Source organism: Chanodichthys erythropterus, chromosome 9, assembly GCF_024489055.1.
Source record: "Chanodichthys erythropterus isolate Z2021 chromosome 9, ASM2448905v1, whole genome shotgun sequence".
NCBI lineage: Eukaryota > Metazoa > Chordata > Actinopteri > Cypriniformes > Xenocyprididae > Chanodichthys > Chanodichthys erythropterus.
Window position 1 is genome coordinate 9,867,659 of NC_090229.1, and position 17,320 is coordinate 9,884,978.

Consider the following 17,320-nt stretch of genomic DNA (forward strand, 5'->3'; position numbering starts at 1 on the left):
TTCACTGCCTCTGTAATCAGTTTCAGCTGAGCTCATCCAGCACCTCAGAAGCTTAGAGTAAACATGCTAATGATTTGCCCTCATGTGGCCCCTGGGTGAGAGGTCCTTTATAGTCTATAGGCTTTATTTAGAGTACACTCGGAGCTCCAAAAATTACATAAAAGCACCATAAAAGCAGTTAAGAAGACTCTTGAATGACACTTCAAGTATCATAAAGCCATACAGTATTTTGGAATCATTTGAATTAGTTGAAAATCTTCTCCTCTGATGTAGCTGTTAATATCAATGATTTCAAACATGTCAAGTGTTTTGTGCTTGCCCAGTTTAAATAAATTTTCAGAGCTATGCCAGAAGGGAAGACCTTAAGGGAATAACAATGGCATCGATGCAATTTTTTTTCTTTTGTGCATACACACACACACACACACTGGTTTTCCATGTTTTATGGGGACATTTCATAGTCGTAACGGTTTTTATACTGTGCAAACTGTATATTCTATCCCCCTACACTAACATTACTTCTAAACCTACCCATCACAGAAAACTTTCTGCTATTTTAGATTTTCAAAAAAATATCATTCTGTATGATTTATAAGCTCGTTTCCTCATGGGGACCAAAAAAAAAAAAAAAAAAATCCCTAAAACTATCTTTCAATCAGATTTTTTTTTTTTTTTCAAATTCTTGACAAATTTTCCCTTTCTTGTTAAAATTAGTTATGAATTTCTTTGAGTTTAAATTCATTTGAATTCCAGTTCCTTTGAATTTCAGTTGTAGTTCCTGTTCAAATTCAAAATTCAACCGCAATTCAAATTCAACTAAAATTTACCAATTTAAAAAGCATTTGATTAATTTCAGAATAAAAATTTCAAAATAATTAATTCATTTCAAAATAAAAAACATGCATAAAAAGCATTCAGCCAGTTATCATTATATATCATTATATATTCATAATGTTTAATAATGGAATTTTTCTTCACTTTTTTTCTCCAATAAATGATTATAAAATATGATAAGGTAGTATTAAACTGATGCAATCAGATATTAGTTAAACTTTGTTATTAAAGAAGCATCAAGTTGCCTCTGAACTGTATAAGCTCCAGAAGAGCATGTGCTTAGCATGGTTTAAAGGCACAATATGTAAGATTTCTTGATTAAAATATCCAAAAACCACTAGAACAATGTAATATATTTTGTTGGCTTGTGTACTGACATTATCCCAAATGTTTCCAAGAATGTTTAAATCCAGAGAAATAAGCAATTTTAACCATGACACGGACCGTGTCTGTGTGTCGCCTATCAATACCTGCGTTACCCTCGAAATCTTGTGTTCTTGATTTACAGTGAGTACTGCAGTGTGCAACAAGTGTCTCATAGCAGCTGCCAAGCGAATGCAGAGTAGCACTATAGCAACTTTCAACACACAAATATATCTAATATGATAAAACAGCACTGCTTCCACTGCTCTCGAGAGGTGTCGTGCTCCTCTCTCTCTAGCAATTGCTCCAGCGGCCTTGTTTCTGCTCGCACAGCACTCGGCCTTGCTCTGCTTCATTAATAATCTCATTAATGAACATGATTTCTGCCCGAGTCCCATCCCGATTCTTTTCCACCAGCTGTAGATGTGAAGACAACACCTCCCATGAAATCAAGGCATCATCAAGCTACGCCTTTGTTTTGAATAAGCAACCTGTGGTGGTGAAAATGTACATATTGTGCCTTTAAGACACCACCAGTATGAGTTCCCATGCTACTCCATGCTGGTTAGTGCTGGTATAGGACTTGCTATTTACCAGCAGAACATACGATCCACTAGCATCAAAAACACAATCTGGTGACATCCTACAGCATGTCATGCAAGAGAAAGGAAGGATCAGTGTGGGTGGTGCTGTGCTACTGCTGTCAACAAAATCTCCATAAAGGACATGGGCGTGTGTGTTTACAGCTGGCCGTGATTTCTGCTGATGCTCTGGTGTGTGATCAATGATCTGCAGCAGATGCATGTGTGTGTTTTGAGAGATAGTGTCTGAGTCATTACTGCACGTCTCTACAAGCGCCCTTCTGAGGATTTAGTCTCCTAAGCAGGTGTCCATAACAATCTAAACAGTTGCTGACACATTACTCCTTATATAAAACAAGAACAAGACAATTTTCTGTAACGCACAAAGCTCTCTAAACCCTCCCCGGTGGGATCAGGTGATAAGAGCATATCTGAGCTGTTCTCTTCCAGTCAGGCAGAGGTACATTGTGGTTATGACACTGAGAGGATAAAATGAGACCCAGTTTCTCGAAAAGCTCTGCATCTTTGGCAGCAGTCACAGCACTCTGTATTCAATTAGGACACAAGAGCTTAACACAGTGAGCAGCAGTCAGCGCCCGCTCACTGATGAGACTTATCCATAGTCTCACCGCTAATCAGACGCCATCGAGTGCAGTGCATCTTCCCCGGCTCGCCTGTCACATCCCATCATGCCATGCACCACGATCAGCGCAGATCTGCAAAAAACTATGGGGTGTGGAGTACTAGTGCAGGTTTTACTGCATACTAGGCAGAATATACCGTGTAATGCGTATTATTTTAAAGCAAATAATGCATGTGAAACAGTATGCAGTTATAAATGCTCAAGGTAGTATTATCGTCACATGGCCTGATTAGGTTGCATGAGTGGTGTCCAGTTAAACTGTCAGAAATATGGGCATTTGTAGCCCAATTTTGTTTAAAAATGTTTTTGGCAGTATTATTAAATAACGAGACGAGAGAGATTTAAAGATTATTACTTCCAGTTCATCTGTCACATTGTAAGTCAAGCACACTGCATTGTCTGATTCGCTATCTTTGAATTGAATGTTTAGAAAAATATAAGGTCATGAAGTTTTTCTATGTACATTTGCATACTGTGTGCAGTATAAACTATACTCAAAAGTCTGGTTTTGGTAGGATTTTTAAATGTTTTTGAAAGAAGTTTCTTATTTATTTGATAAAAAAATACAGTAAAAATAGCAATATTGTGAAATACTATTACAATTTAAAATAACGGTTTGCTATTTTAATATATTTTAAAAAGTAATGTATTCCTGTGATGACAAAGTTGAATATTACTCTTCAGTGTCACATGATCCTTCAGAAATTATTCTAATATGCTAATTTGGTGCTCAAGACACATTACTTATTATTATCAATATTGAAAACAGTTGTGCTGCTTAATATTTTTGTGGAAAAGGACAACATTTATTTGAAATATACATTTTTGTAACATTATTAATGTCTTTACTGTCACTTTTGATCAATTTAATGTGTCCTTGATGAATAAATGTATTGATTTCTTTCTTTCCAAAAAACAGCAGCAAAAAACAATCTTACTGACCTCAAACTTTTAAACTGTAGTGTAAATACATAAATGCCAGATTACTGTATGCCACTCTTGATTTAATGTGCAGACATCAGAATATTAAATATTGCTCATACTTAACTCCAAGGATTTGGTCATGTATTAATCTGTCACGTTACTCATTGTGCTTTCACTCTTCTAAGTAAACATGCAATTTTCGCTTGGTGGGAAAAAAAAAAATAATTTAAGGGATATCACAGAGACTTGAGGATGGGGTCTTTCATTTTGGTACACTTAGTAAACACTTAGCAACAACATAGCTACACACTAAAATTCACTCAGAACACAACACTACATAGCAACACCCTGGCAACTGCCCAAAACACATTAGCATCATTATGGCAACTTTTTGCATGTACAAAAACACTAAAAATGTTTTAATTATGCTGTAATTTGGCTATTTCACAAATCTCTATTTTTGTATTTTTCTCAAAGCAGGCAGTTTCAATGCTCATAGTATGTTAAACTCTTGTCTGGGCGCAAAACAATAAACAAAAATCGGCTTATCAAAAATGGAATGATATAAACCCCAGTTTGTTGTAAAACCTGACACAACCTATTCGTTTTTGTTGCATGTTTATTTTTTCATCATATACAACCAATAAAAATGAAATCTGTGGCCATCTTAAAATGCTGTGCATTCAAATTGCTTTCATAGGCCATACAGTCATTATGATACTTATTCATGTTTCACACATTTTCTGCTGACCAATAGCCTGTCGAAGGGTTGTTAATGTTTTGTTTAAGCTTCACGCTTACAGCGGTTTGAGGCAGGCATGAATAAGTAAGCAGTGGCTTGTTAAAATGCCAATGTGTGCTCTTGAGAGTCCGTTCATCCTCGGGGCGATCCACTAATGACCCCTGTCCCACAGGCCCTGCCTCCCCAGTGCACAGCCCTGCTGATAAATAATCTTTCAGACTTGCACATTACAGCTCAATTCTTCACTGTGTGTGATCACATGAACCTGTTTGGCCCTTAAACCAATGGCTGAATTAATAAAAGCTGATTAGCATGAGGCCTGACAGTTGGAATTTCCCTCGGGACAAACCCTGAGCAGACACTTTGGCTCTTTATGTGGGGTTAGAATCGTGAATCTCCCCCCACCGGCTAACAACCTCACACAGTATGATCAATACTTCCTGCACCAATACACTGGATCTGTAGGCAAAACTCAGATTTAGTTAGTTTTAGAGTCTGTATGTCTGTCTGTATGTATGTATGTATGTATCTATTTATCTGTTTATCGCTCTGTTTGTCTGTCTGTCTTTTCTATTATTCTGTCTTTCCATCCATCCATCCATCCATCCGTCTGTCTGTCTGTCTGTCTATCCATCCATCCATCCATCCATCCATCCATCCATCCATCCATCCATCCATCCATCCATCCATCCATCCATCCATCCATCCATCCGTCATTCTATCATTCTGTCTGTTTTTATCTGCCTGTCTGTCCATCCTATCTATCATTCTATCATCTTGTCTATCTATCTATCTATCTATCTATCTATCTATCTATCTATCTATCTATCTATCTATCTATCTATCTATCTATCTATCTATCTATCTATCTATCTATCTATCTATCTATCTATCTATCTATCTATCTATCTATCTATCTATCTATCTGTAAATAACACCTATTTAGAAGAATTGATAAAAAATATATAAAAACACAAAATTATATAATTATAAATAAATATAAAAACATTGATTATTTTGTTATTTAATGCCACTCTTTAATTTTTTGATAAAGCTCCTGAATAGGTTTTATGTAAATACATATGGAATTAATATCGGTAATGATTTAAATGTTTATATAAAGTATATATTCAGTATATAACACAGACACACTATATTGCATACTGAATACATACTGTATATGGACATTTAAATATTAACCATTTACAGTTAAGAGCATCAAAAGACGTTTGATACATTAACAAAAACTCAAATGCACAGCTTTTTTTCAAAACTGCTTTACAAATTTGATGGCTGCTTATTAGATCAATAAAGGTAAATGTCATATTATGAGACTACACATTATGGCTTATCATTCTACAATTCAATTTGAAGACAATTTTAAAATGAGATGCCCCATACAGGCAGATATTATTTCAATCATCTGCTATCAGTACATAATCAAGCTAATTAGTTTTCATTATTGAATTCATGCAGACCTGCAGACAAAGACAGGAAGCTGTGGAATGCAGGGAGTAAGTTAATGCACTTTCATTTCCAGTAACCAGGCTTCAGTTAATGAAAGACAATGCACTGGCTGACCAGCTCTGGCCTTGTATAATGAGAGACAATGCAGTCCCTGACCAATTAGCTGCTTCGTAATAAAAGACTGTGGCCTTATTGACTTACAGTTCTGCTGTAATGACAGACCAGCCACTTCGTTGATTGTCTGAAAAATGACATAATACGTGTTCTGCAAAAACTGGCACTAAAGAGCTCGAATTGTACGCTTTGATAGCAAAATGTTGAAAAAGTAACAGCTGAGGGCTGCTGAAAAGGACAGAATCAATTTTTCATTCAACACAAGCTGGAACATAAACACCAAAAAGAGCACCTCGTTCAAGCACATCTAAACACAAGACACATTGTGCTTCAGGGTTGTATAATTGCATTGCACAGACTTAAATCCTACATAAGCCCAGAGTGGCACTCAACAATAATACGATTGCATATTCTAGAGAACTGGATGGCACATTGTTGTGCGGGTCCATTATGATGCAACAATGCCTCGGAATGGCGTCAGAGTGCTGCAGCAAAAAAGCAATTACAAAACAACTCTTCTCTCACAGCATTAGATCAATAATGACAGATGAGTGACAAAGCGTCAGACGGCGGGCTTTTGTGTGTGATGTCATCTGATTCTGAGCTGATTTATGGTGAGTATCAGAGCTGTTCATGCTCGAGTTAATGAGGGCAATCATAGAGCTCAGCACTCCCGTGATTAAATGAAGGAAAGCAGGCCACGTCTCTATTATTCTTCTCTATCAATGACGTTTTTCGCAGTTGGACATTTGGTGGCGTTTAGAGTAAAGCATAGGACATCCTGTGCTGTTTTTTTTTAGTAACACTCACAGCTGTTCAAATGCTTAAGTTTAGAAAAAAACAAAAACAAAAAAAACCTCTTCTGTCTCTGTTAGTAAGCTCTTTTATACTAAGACAACATTCAAAATAACATACAACTATTGAAGTTGCATGATGAGTCTTTTATCTCGACGATGTACAATTACGTCATGTCACTCTGTTGTTCGCTTGCCAGCAAACAGCATCCCTGAGAGTCTATAATTTAATAATCTCCATAGAATACAGTCAGGCAACACATTTACTTTTGAAGTCAACATGAAAATGCCTTTGCACCCCATTGTAATTCTGGTATGTGACGCATTTACGAGTGGCGACTTGATTTAAAGGAGACTTATTATGCAAAATTCATTTTTATAAGGTGTTTGAACACTGATGTGTGTCTGCAGTGCGCGAGAACAACCAGCCTGTAATGGTAACAATTCACTCAAATTTTTTTATAATTCCCATAAATCAAAAGCAGTCTCTTCAAACACTCTGATTCAGACTCCCCCCACAATGACATCATTGTAGGGAGAAGCCCCGCCCCGCCCATAGCTGATGACGATCTGCTGCAGAGACACAGCCCTGAGTGAGAAGCACAGAGTCTGCCATTTCTGTATCCTCACTGTAGCAGCTGGAGTTGTACAATGTCTGTGCCAAAAAGGCATTACAATTGTGTTTTGGGATGTACCCAGGGGCACAGTTTGTGATGGATGGATTCAAATCCATCAGTTTACAACCCCCCCAATATTTCAACATGAAAATCACAGTAGATAAAAAAAAAAATATGTAGAATTAATTAATTTTGTAACAATAATTTTGTTTCTAATCAAATATGAGTTTGTCATAAATGAGAAAAAAAATACTCCCCCTCCACTGAACTGAGTGGTAACGCCCAACCAATGCGTCGCACTTTCACCAACACAATGTGAGTGGTGCTTTGCAGCTGCTGTTTGAATGGGAGAGCACGGGTAGCACCAAAAATTAAGAGAACTGCTGCCCAGCAGACTATATTAAACTGCTGGTCAAAAAAAACTGGCCGTCAAAAAGAATAAAACATGTACTGAGAAGGAGGTATGAGAATATTGTGTAATAGCTAAGTGCACTCCATATATGTTTAAACTAGCTAATCCTTTGCAATTTAGCCATAACTATCAGTATAACAAGTTATCGAAACAGCCGTCTGTTATGTTAATTAATTTTTCAATAGTGTCTGTAATTATCAATCACAAAATGATTCACATCGGTGTTTTTCTTCCTAAATTAATCTGACTTTTGAACGAATTGGCTGAATGAACAATTTAAGTGGCTAAAACAGTGAATCGCTGCCACCTACTGCTGGTTTCAATATTTAACATAATTTCTTTCTTTTTAGAATCTCTCAGTTATTTTAAAATGTTATATAAATTTCATAAAGTTATGAGATCATAAATTACTTATAGATAGATAGATTCTATAAGTTTTCATAGTCCTATAGATTTGCGGCAATCATTTTGCACCAGACTGCTTCACAAACAAGGGTCTTTTTTTATGATGGATTTTCAAAAAGGTTGATTTTGAAACAAGGCCGAACACTGCTACTGACAGTTTCTGACATTTTTAGTGCGTGAGATTGTCCTGTTTTGTTGTTGCCGGTATGCCGGACCATGAGATCTAGTAACTTGCTCATTTAAAAAAAAAAAAGTTGTGTCAATGGCGGATCAAGATTTCTTTAAAATAATCTGTACTGATGAATCACAATTAAAGTGGGAATGTGCATTCATAAAGTAAATGGGGGTCAATTTTGATTTCAAGTTGACTTTAAAGAGGCATAAAAGCATACAACACAATTATCTTACCTTGGCCTTGCCTGTGCTTTGCAAGATATGGACAAGTGCACAAGCCATCTCTTCTTTGTTCTTCACACTTAGAGCTGGCTCCAGCACTGAGCACATTAACATATAATTGTTGGTAATATACTCTGCAAACTCCTTGTACAGCTCCATGGGAAGGATGCTCATGCTCTGATATCGGGATTTCATTCGGACCATGGGTCCCGGACTCTTCCCTTTGTTGGGATTCGGCGTGCTCACGGAATACCATTTTTCCACCAGCTGCCTCCCGGTGACCGCCGCTATGGGGATATTGACCAGGCCCACGTAATTATTTTTGTCCTTCTTTTTCTTTTTGTCTGTTTCCTTGTAAAGATGCACGGTGATACTCTTGACCGAGGGCAGGTTGTTGAACTCAAAGTGTTCGCCCCAGAAAACATTGTCCGTTTTGAGTTTGCAGGTAGTCCGTGCATATAATGTGTCATCCAGACAAAGTTCACAGAAGTATTTTTTCTTTGCCGGCAAGTCCTTGGCTTCGATAATCCAACATTTCAGCATGTTCTCCACCCGACGGGTGTTATCCTGTGGAATATAAAAAGAAAGCACTGCATGTTACAGTGACCTCTGCAAGCTGCAGAAAGGAATTAGATAACCCCCATGTGTACTTTAAAAAGTTAAGCCAGGTTAATGCAGAGAAGTCGATCAGAAACGGTCAATATGTGAGACGGGATATATGACAAAGTAACATGCTGACTGGCTTAAATCTCATCTCGTCTAGAATTACACAAGATTCAGATGAATCATCCAGTTTACCTTGTTGGGATGCACAGCACGTCTCAAATTCTCCATCCATTTGTCTCTCTCGGCCGCCGACCGACACGAGAAGCATTTGCTTCCTGTTGAAGTAGTTACCTGCAATTACAGATTACAATTATCAAATTTGCAGATAAGTGCACGAAGATAGCTAGAAAGGAATGTAATGCAGATCAGGGAGATGGTGGACATGAGCAGAGATCTACAGCACTCAATCAATGAAGCGTTTCCCAAGAGTGGAGAACAATTACATTTGAAGAAAGAATAAAACTCTCAGATAGCCTAATCAGACAGAATGAACTTAAATCAAACGCATTAGCAGGATCACATGCGATATCAGGAAATACAAATATTATTTTCATATCCAAAATTCATCCTGAAAAGACCATCTGTTCACAGTCGCACAATCCAGGTGACAACAAAAGTACCGGTGCACGTTTGAGTACAGAGGGGTGAATTCACCAAATAGTTGCTATCCTTTTGCATGCTGTATTTCAGTACAAAAATGGCTCTAATTTGAAAACCAATCATTTTGTATTTCTATATGCATTTAAATTATATTTTAAATAAATATTTAAAATATGTAATATGTAAATATGAAATAAAAATAATTAAATAATTTAGTAATACTTAAATTAGTAATATTTAAATAATGTGTTAATTTAAATTATACTACAAATAAAAAAGTAATTATAGAATATAATAATAAAAGCAGAAATTAATTAATTATGAAGTTAAGTAACATTTAAATTTGAATTTAAATTATATTTGAAATACGTGTTTGTAAAATGTAATACAACTGAATAAAAATAAAATTAAGTATTTGCAAAATTAAGTAATTGTAAACTAAATTGTAAACTAAAGAAAAAAAAAAAAAAAAAAAAAAAAAAAAGCTGTTATGTAAAGTAGGCTTATTTTATAAAGTCACCTCATTTTTAGTGAATTCTACCCCGGACATTCATAATAAAAGTGTACCGTTTTGAATGCAATCCAATTCAATACATAATTTTGACTGTTATAATTCTAGTTTATATGAAAAATTAAGGAATAAATAGAACAAATGGACCTCTAGCTGACCCCTGCAGAACTCCTACTAACTCAGAGTGTCTCATTCTTTCCAGCTGGCATCTGGTGCAGTGTAACAGTCATCGACTCCATGTGAACTGGCCTCTCGAAACTCACCTCTAGTGAGCAATAACTGGATGCCTTGTCCATATAAGGAATTTCCTGGAATGTCATAAGTTACTTCTATGAGTCTGTTTTAGACTTTCTGTGAGAGAGCGCCCTCTGGCTTCCAGTATAAATAAAACATACATTGTATGAGAGTGTTTAGCGCTCCATTATATTTACATCATCTAATTTTGGATAAAAATACAACGTCAAGTCATGCATAGACAATCTTGTCTCTTTGAATATAAATCTAGATTTATTCACATTGGCCCATGAAAACCTCTACATGAACACACTTGCCGAAAAAAAAGTGGGGGGTAGGGGGTGTCTCCTGCATATTATACAACATGACATCCTAATTGAGATTCGTTCAAAAACCCTAAACCCTAAAAAATAATTGTTTTTATTCAAAACCACTATTTTTAATCTACAGTAGCTTGCCTGTAGTTTAACTACTTCAAATTATGATTAGCTTGTAGTTTCAAAGTAGCACTGCTTTTGATTGTGTTTCCTGTGCTTTTTGGAGCTTGAAAGCCACGGGGAGAAGCAGGAACATCCTTGAAAATCCCTCCTTTTGTGTTCCACAGAAGAAACTATGCAGTTTTGGAAGTACATGAGGGTGAGTAACTATTCCTAATATATATATATATATATATTATAAAATTAAAAAACATACAAATAAAAATAGTATTTTATTCTAAATATTTAAAATATTATATAAAAAATAAACATTAGAATTTATTTATTTATTTTGAAGTGCGTTACTATTCCTTGCATGCAAACACCCGACCATAGTTTTCTTTGTCTGCACCCTTTGACCTTGTAATTATGTAACCATCTGGTTTAAGTGAGCCTTCCCTGTAGCACACGCGAAAATCATCCAGTAACATGACCCGTGGCCCCTCAATGATTTAACTGCGGAACGGCTAGATAGCGCTGCTATTTTCAGCTAACTATTTGATCTTAGCTAATGGCCTTGATGAAGTTTTAATGGGCCTTTGCCGTGTGCTATTTTGAGACTTGTCGGACATTAAAAGTCCTTTTTGCAATTAATACAGAGCTGTGGCTTCAACAGGGCAGTGAGTTCAGCCGACTCACCTCAAAGCAGAAATCCTGTCCCAGGATGCTGCTGTGCACAGGTTTGATGAGCACTTCCTCCTCCATACTAAGATCTAGAGCTTCTACTGCACTGCTGGGGCTGAGCAACGACTCGTGAGACCGCGATTCCTTCAGCCTCGGCATCAGATGGGATCTACTGGAGCGAAACACATGCATCAGGGTTAGGTTTCTTACAAGCATCCAATAGAGTCAAACAGGCATTTGTAGTTTTTGCGATGTGAACTGAAACTAGTGAGCACAGCAAGAGCTGCTGACTTCTTACTGTTCAGCGGATCTGCTGCAAAGCTTCCAGGCCTCATCATGACATACAGTATCTGACGAAGATCAGAGGGGCCGCAGCCTGGGAAATGATGAGGCCATGAGGCATTTTCAACAAGTTGTAATGAGCCATCAAAAAGCAGAGTTACTTAATTGGAAGTGAGGTGTCTGTCACATAGGAAGTGGAAAACAAAGTTTGCCCTCCAGGTGGTTGACCTTTACTCAGATGAGACTGTTTGAACGATACCACCGTTGGGCATGTTGAGTTGACTAGTACTGTCACAAAAATGAAAAAGGAACTAACACATATACACAACCCAAAAAGTGAAAAGGAAGTGTTTACTTGAAGTGTGACTCCATGTTTCCTTAGGAAAGAAAATGTTTTTCATTTCTTACTTGTTTCTCCTAGACAGTAATGAGATTAGGAGAGAGAGAGAAAACGGAGCAAATGAAGTCCTGAGAAAGACCCAAGAAATCTCAAATATGTCTATATGTCTTTACCTCAATGCTTCAGACTGTGCTCTGCTTTGTGTCAGTGTCTTTTTTTATTTATTTGTCCTAAGAAATATTAGGACAAACATCAGAGACAAAGCTAATCCTTAAATGAAACATAACTGAGGTATGAAAGAATAAACTGAGCATATATACAAACCCTATTCCAAAAAAGTTGGGACACTGTGATTCACAAATTGTGAATAAAAAAGGAATGCAATGATTTACAAATCTCATAAACTTATATTTTATTCACAATAGAATATAGATAACATATCAAATGTTGAAAGTGAGACATTTTGAAATGTCATGCCAAATATTGGCTCATTTTGGATTTCATGAGAGCTAAACATTCCAAAAAAGTTGGGACAGGTAGCAATAAGAGGCCGGAAAAGTTAAATGTACATATAAGGAATAGCTGGAGGACCAATTTGCAACTTATTAGGTCAATTGGCAACGTGATTGGGTATAAAAAGAGCCTCTGCAGTGCAGATCTTTCACCCATAGAAAATATTTGGCGCATCATAAAGAGGAAGATGCGAAAAAGAAGACCTAAGACAGTTGAGCAACTAAAAGCCTGTATTAGACAAAAATGGAACAACATTCCTATTCCTAAACTTGAGCAACTTGTCTCCTCAGTCCCCAGACGTTTGCAGACTGTTATAAAAAGAAGAGGGGATGCCACACAGTGGTAAACATGGCCTTGTCCCAACTTTTTTAAGATGTGTTGATGCCATGAAATTTGAAATCAACTTATTTTCCCTTAAAATGATACATGTTCTCAGTTTAAACATTTGATGTGTCATCTATGTTGTATTCTGAATAAAATATTGAAATTTGTAACTTCCACATCATTGCATTCTGTTTTTATTCACAATTTGTACAGTGTCACAACTTTTTTGGAATCGGGTTTGTGCACTAAAAATGATTTTAAATGCCAAGTTAACTTAGACATCACAACTTTTTAATGTACAGTATGAAAAATGGATATTTATTCTGAGATTTTTTAAGATTACATTTAACACCCTTATTACATTATTAACTTTAAAAAAAAGATTAAGCTTTAGATGATGGCAAAGATAATACAAATGTAAAATAAGGAAAATTGAGCATGAACAATTAAATATGCAATGAGCAATGAGCATGAACAATTAAATATGAATATTAATTGATATGATACAGAGATAAAAAAAAAGTCCAATACTTGCTTATAACTAACATAGTATATAGTACCAATAGTATTAAATAAACCATGACTGCTCTTTCCTGCAGGCCTGAAAGGTAGTAGACTTTATCTATTATAGAGACATGTTTGTGCTGTACATCACGAAGTTATAACAACCACAAATCTCATCCTGCCAGTCCTGCCAATTATGGTACAGTACAGTCCAGAAAGGAGCAAAATGTGCAACCGAATAGATTTTTTTTTTCTCTCCATATTTGTACTTAGATAGCAGATGATGGAATTACACAGCCTCAGAGACACTGCTGCTAACAGAAAACAAAGATGGCAGATCAAATTATGAGTCATGAAAATGTGCAACAAGCAAAAACTCCCTTCAAAAAATCTTCAAAAAGGCCCATTTAGATATCCTGGTCCATTACAGTCAGAATGGGGTGTAAAATAACAAGAAATACAGATATTTCTTTCTGAAGAATGGACTATAAAAAAAAAAAATATATAAAAAAAACTCATATCAGTCAAATCTCACAGGAAAATGACCAGATTACTTTCTTGTTCATCCGTTCATTTTTCCTGACATGTAATAGATAAGTCAAGCAAGTGCTTCTCTGGTCCTGTGTGTGTTTAAAAGTTTGATGAATGACACACTATGGACTGTACGCTGATATTAAAACTCATGTAACGTCCCTCCAGCGACTCTGCCAGTGGTGTCAGCAAATCCACAAATGACCCGAGGCGAACATATGTTTGCTCCAAACATTGACTAAAATGACAAGGAAACTTATTTTATATATTGACAGAATGACCGATAAGTGCAATAGGGCTGGAAAAAGATGTGTTTCATAATGAGAGAAATTTATATTATAAGTGACACAGGAAATAATTGAACAAGTAAAATTAACCATCATTAAGCAATCCGTCCCTCCATTTTTTCCTGTGCTATAGTCACTTATACATGTGTGTGTGATTATATATATATATATATATATATATATATATATATATATATATATATATATATATATATATATATATATATATATATATATATATTGATTGTAACACGGCTATGACCGCTTAACCCAAAGGTTCTGTGTATCACTACATAACACCCTTAGCAACATAAACTGTATGTTCTCAATTGATATTGATCATTGAAGCTTACTGTATTATGTAGAAGAGTATTATGAGAAAGAGCTCAAGTGAGCGAGTTTATTACCTGCATTCAGGTTTAGCATCTTCCTTCAGGTCAGTCTTATGTTCATAATAAAAAATCAGTTTAAATGTCCAATGTATTATCTTGTCCTTTTAACAGTTAAGGAGTTTTCCCATGACTGACAGCGCTATTCAAAGCATTTGTCAGTTGTGTCTTGTTCCGTGTTCACAACAATTCAGTCTTTTCAATGTAATGTCTTTGCCGCCATCTAATGGTGTAATAATGTAACTTCTGTTACTGTTCATGGTCAGGGACTGTTTTTTCCGGCGGAAGGAAGGCTTTTAGTGAAAGTTTGCTTCATGAAAGTTGCAACGATACATATTTTTGGCTTAAATATTTGTATTGTGTGGTTACCGTTTTATAAAAGCAATAAGGTAGTTGAGGCTAGTGCTGTATCGTGAATAAGTCACAGCTGAAGGGGTTGCAGGCACTCAGCTTCCCGTCATGCCTAACAACGCCCTTCAGCAGTGACTTATTCACGATACAGCACAGTCTCTTGCACCTTATTACTTACATATAAGTATTGCTTACTTATTGCCTCTATCCAGGTTCTACTCGCCCCATTCTGTGTGGGCCTCGAACCTGGGTCTCCAGTGTGGGAGTCAGACACTCTAAAAAGGAGGCTAAAGGCTGCAACCTCTAGCATCAATCGCTAGAGCATCTCTTGAGATCAGAGGAGTACATACATACATATGCCTTGAACTTGCATCATCTAAATGAGCAGCACGCTCCAATGCATGCACTTGTGTAAACTGCTAAGCCACAGCTCTGAACAAGAAGGTAGAATTGTTATCCAAACATTCTTTCTGAAACAATAATCGCTGAAAATCTCCTATTAGTAGGCATTCACACATTAAACAATGCAAAGGTCAAGTAGACAGCTGCATGGGCACAAACTTGTTCTATTTGTGCATAAATGGGATCAAAGAAGGCTGGTGATGACTCATGGGAAGTGGCCTGTGGAGTTTGAAAAAAAAAAATGGTTTCATTATACTAAAAATCTTTGTTTTCTTATCTTTTCGAATCTTGGGTTGTTTGTATTTATTTAAAAAACAAAAACAAAAGGAAGTTTGTATGTGCAAAATGAAAACTAAACTAATTTAAACTAGGAAATAACTAACCCTAACCCTACCCCTAAACACAACCTCCACAGAAAACATTCTGCATTTTCACAGATTTCTTGTATTGCCATCCTTGTGGGGATATTTTCCCCTCACAACACACACACACACACACATGCACAGGTTTGTTTTGCTATCAAAGTGAGGACATTCCATTGGCGTAATGGTTTTTATACTGTACAAACTGTACATTCTATCCCCCTACACTACCCCTAAAACTACCCATCACAGAAAACATTCTGCATTTTTACATTTTTAATAAAACATTGTTTAGTATGTTTTTAAAGCTATTTTAAATATGAGGACTCATGAAATGTCCTCATATTTAATGTTTACGTCATAATATCAGTGTAATACCCATGTCATTATATAAATTTGTGTCCTCATAAATCACAAAAACGCACACACACATGAATATTTGGTTTACGGGGACTCTCCATAAGCATAATGGTTTTATACTGTACAAACTGTATATTCTATCCCCTTACACTAACCCTACCCTTAAACCTACCCTTTACAGAAAACTTTTGGCATTTTTTGAATTTCAAAAAAAAGTTTACCATGTTTTTAAGCCATTTGGTTTACTTTGTAATACCCATGTCATTATACACATTTGTGTCCTGTCCTCATAAACCATATATACAAGATCACAAACACACACATATATATATAGAATCTCAGTTTCGAACTGCACTAAATGTGGAACTGATATTGTATTGCTTATTCATCTTTCCATCTACATCATGATCAAAAACCAAAATAGCCGCTAAGGTATTCATACAAATAAAGCTCTGTTCCGGGTACCCATTACAAAACGAAGAAAACATTTTGGCACTGCATGAAACAGAAACAACAAACTCTATTGCCAGTTACCGAAAAACAGTCAAACATTCCAGCTAATCTATTATTCCCAGCAAACTCAGTGTCAGTAACAAGACTTTTCACTAGAACCGCAGCCATCAAGATTAGAAAAACAGGAAGAAGCAACATTTCTCAAACTTACTTTTTACTATTCTGATTCAGCATGGTCCCAGAGCAAAACAAAACAAGTCCAGAGGCTGCAAGAGAAGTGAGCCAGTGCAGTGATTATCCTTGATTTTTCTGCAAGATATCAGACGCCAGGGCTTGGAAACCGTGTTCACTGTACAGCGCTCTGCTTAAAGCATTTAGAGAAAGGGAGTGCCTTGGTCTCCAAGCACCCTAGGGAACAATCTGTTGCATCTTGAACACACCCAAATCCATTTTCAAGGATTTCTATTTAAAAAAAAATGCTGCTCTCGCTTTCAGAGCAAGGATTTATGGATCGTTGCTGCAGTTATTGTTAGGTTTACATGAAATGTTATGCTTTAAAAAGATAGAAAGGATCATAATTATCATATGAATTACATAATTAAAGGATATAAAACCATAAGCAATCAGCAGTTGAAAGTCTCCACTGTATCACTGCACTACGAAGCCTTATAAAATGATGACACTAAACAGCCAATTATTAAAAAAAAGCACTTCCAAATAGGTTTCTTTTTAAGTACGTCTTCATGAGATAATAATAAGGAGGGAAGGATAGACAGCAGCAGATTGTGGACTCCGCAGACCTCGCATGCTGTAATTAAATTCATGTTGTGGAGTGCAGCCTGCCGTCTGGTCTTAGATTGTGTCCTATATCTGTGGCTG

General features: G+C 36.2%; 1 protein-coding gene across 9 annotated transcripts in view; it reads right to left on the bottom strand.

The window, feature by feature from the left end:
* Nucleotides 1-17,320, bottom strand: part of dab2ipa (DAB2 interacting protein a) — a 131,937-nt gene that overhangs the window by 18,377 nt on the left and 96,240 nt on the right. For 7 of the 9 annotated variants that reach the window (XM_067394512.1, XM_067394511.1, XM_067394515.1 and 4 more), the window contains 3 exons: nucleotides 11,359-11,515; nucleotides 9,091-9,189; nucleotides 8,305-8,859 (listed from right to left, as the gene is read on the bottom strand). In XM_067394512.1, coding sequence (XP_067250613.1) covers nucleotides 8,305-8,859; nucleotides 9,091-9,189; nucleotides 11,359-11,515 — 811 coding nt within the window. The remainder of the gene's footprint in view (nucleotides 1-8,304; nucleotides 8,860-9,090; nucleotides 9,190-11,358; nucleotides 11,516-17,320) is intronic. The other 2 variants (XM_067394514.1, XM_067394518.1) reach the window with 1 other exon arrangement.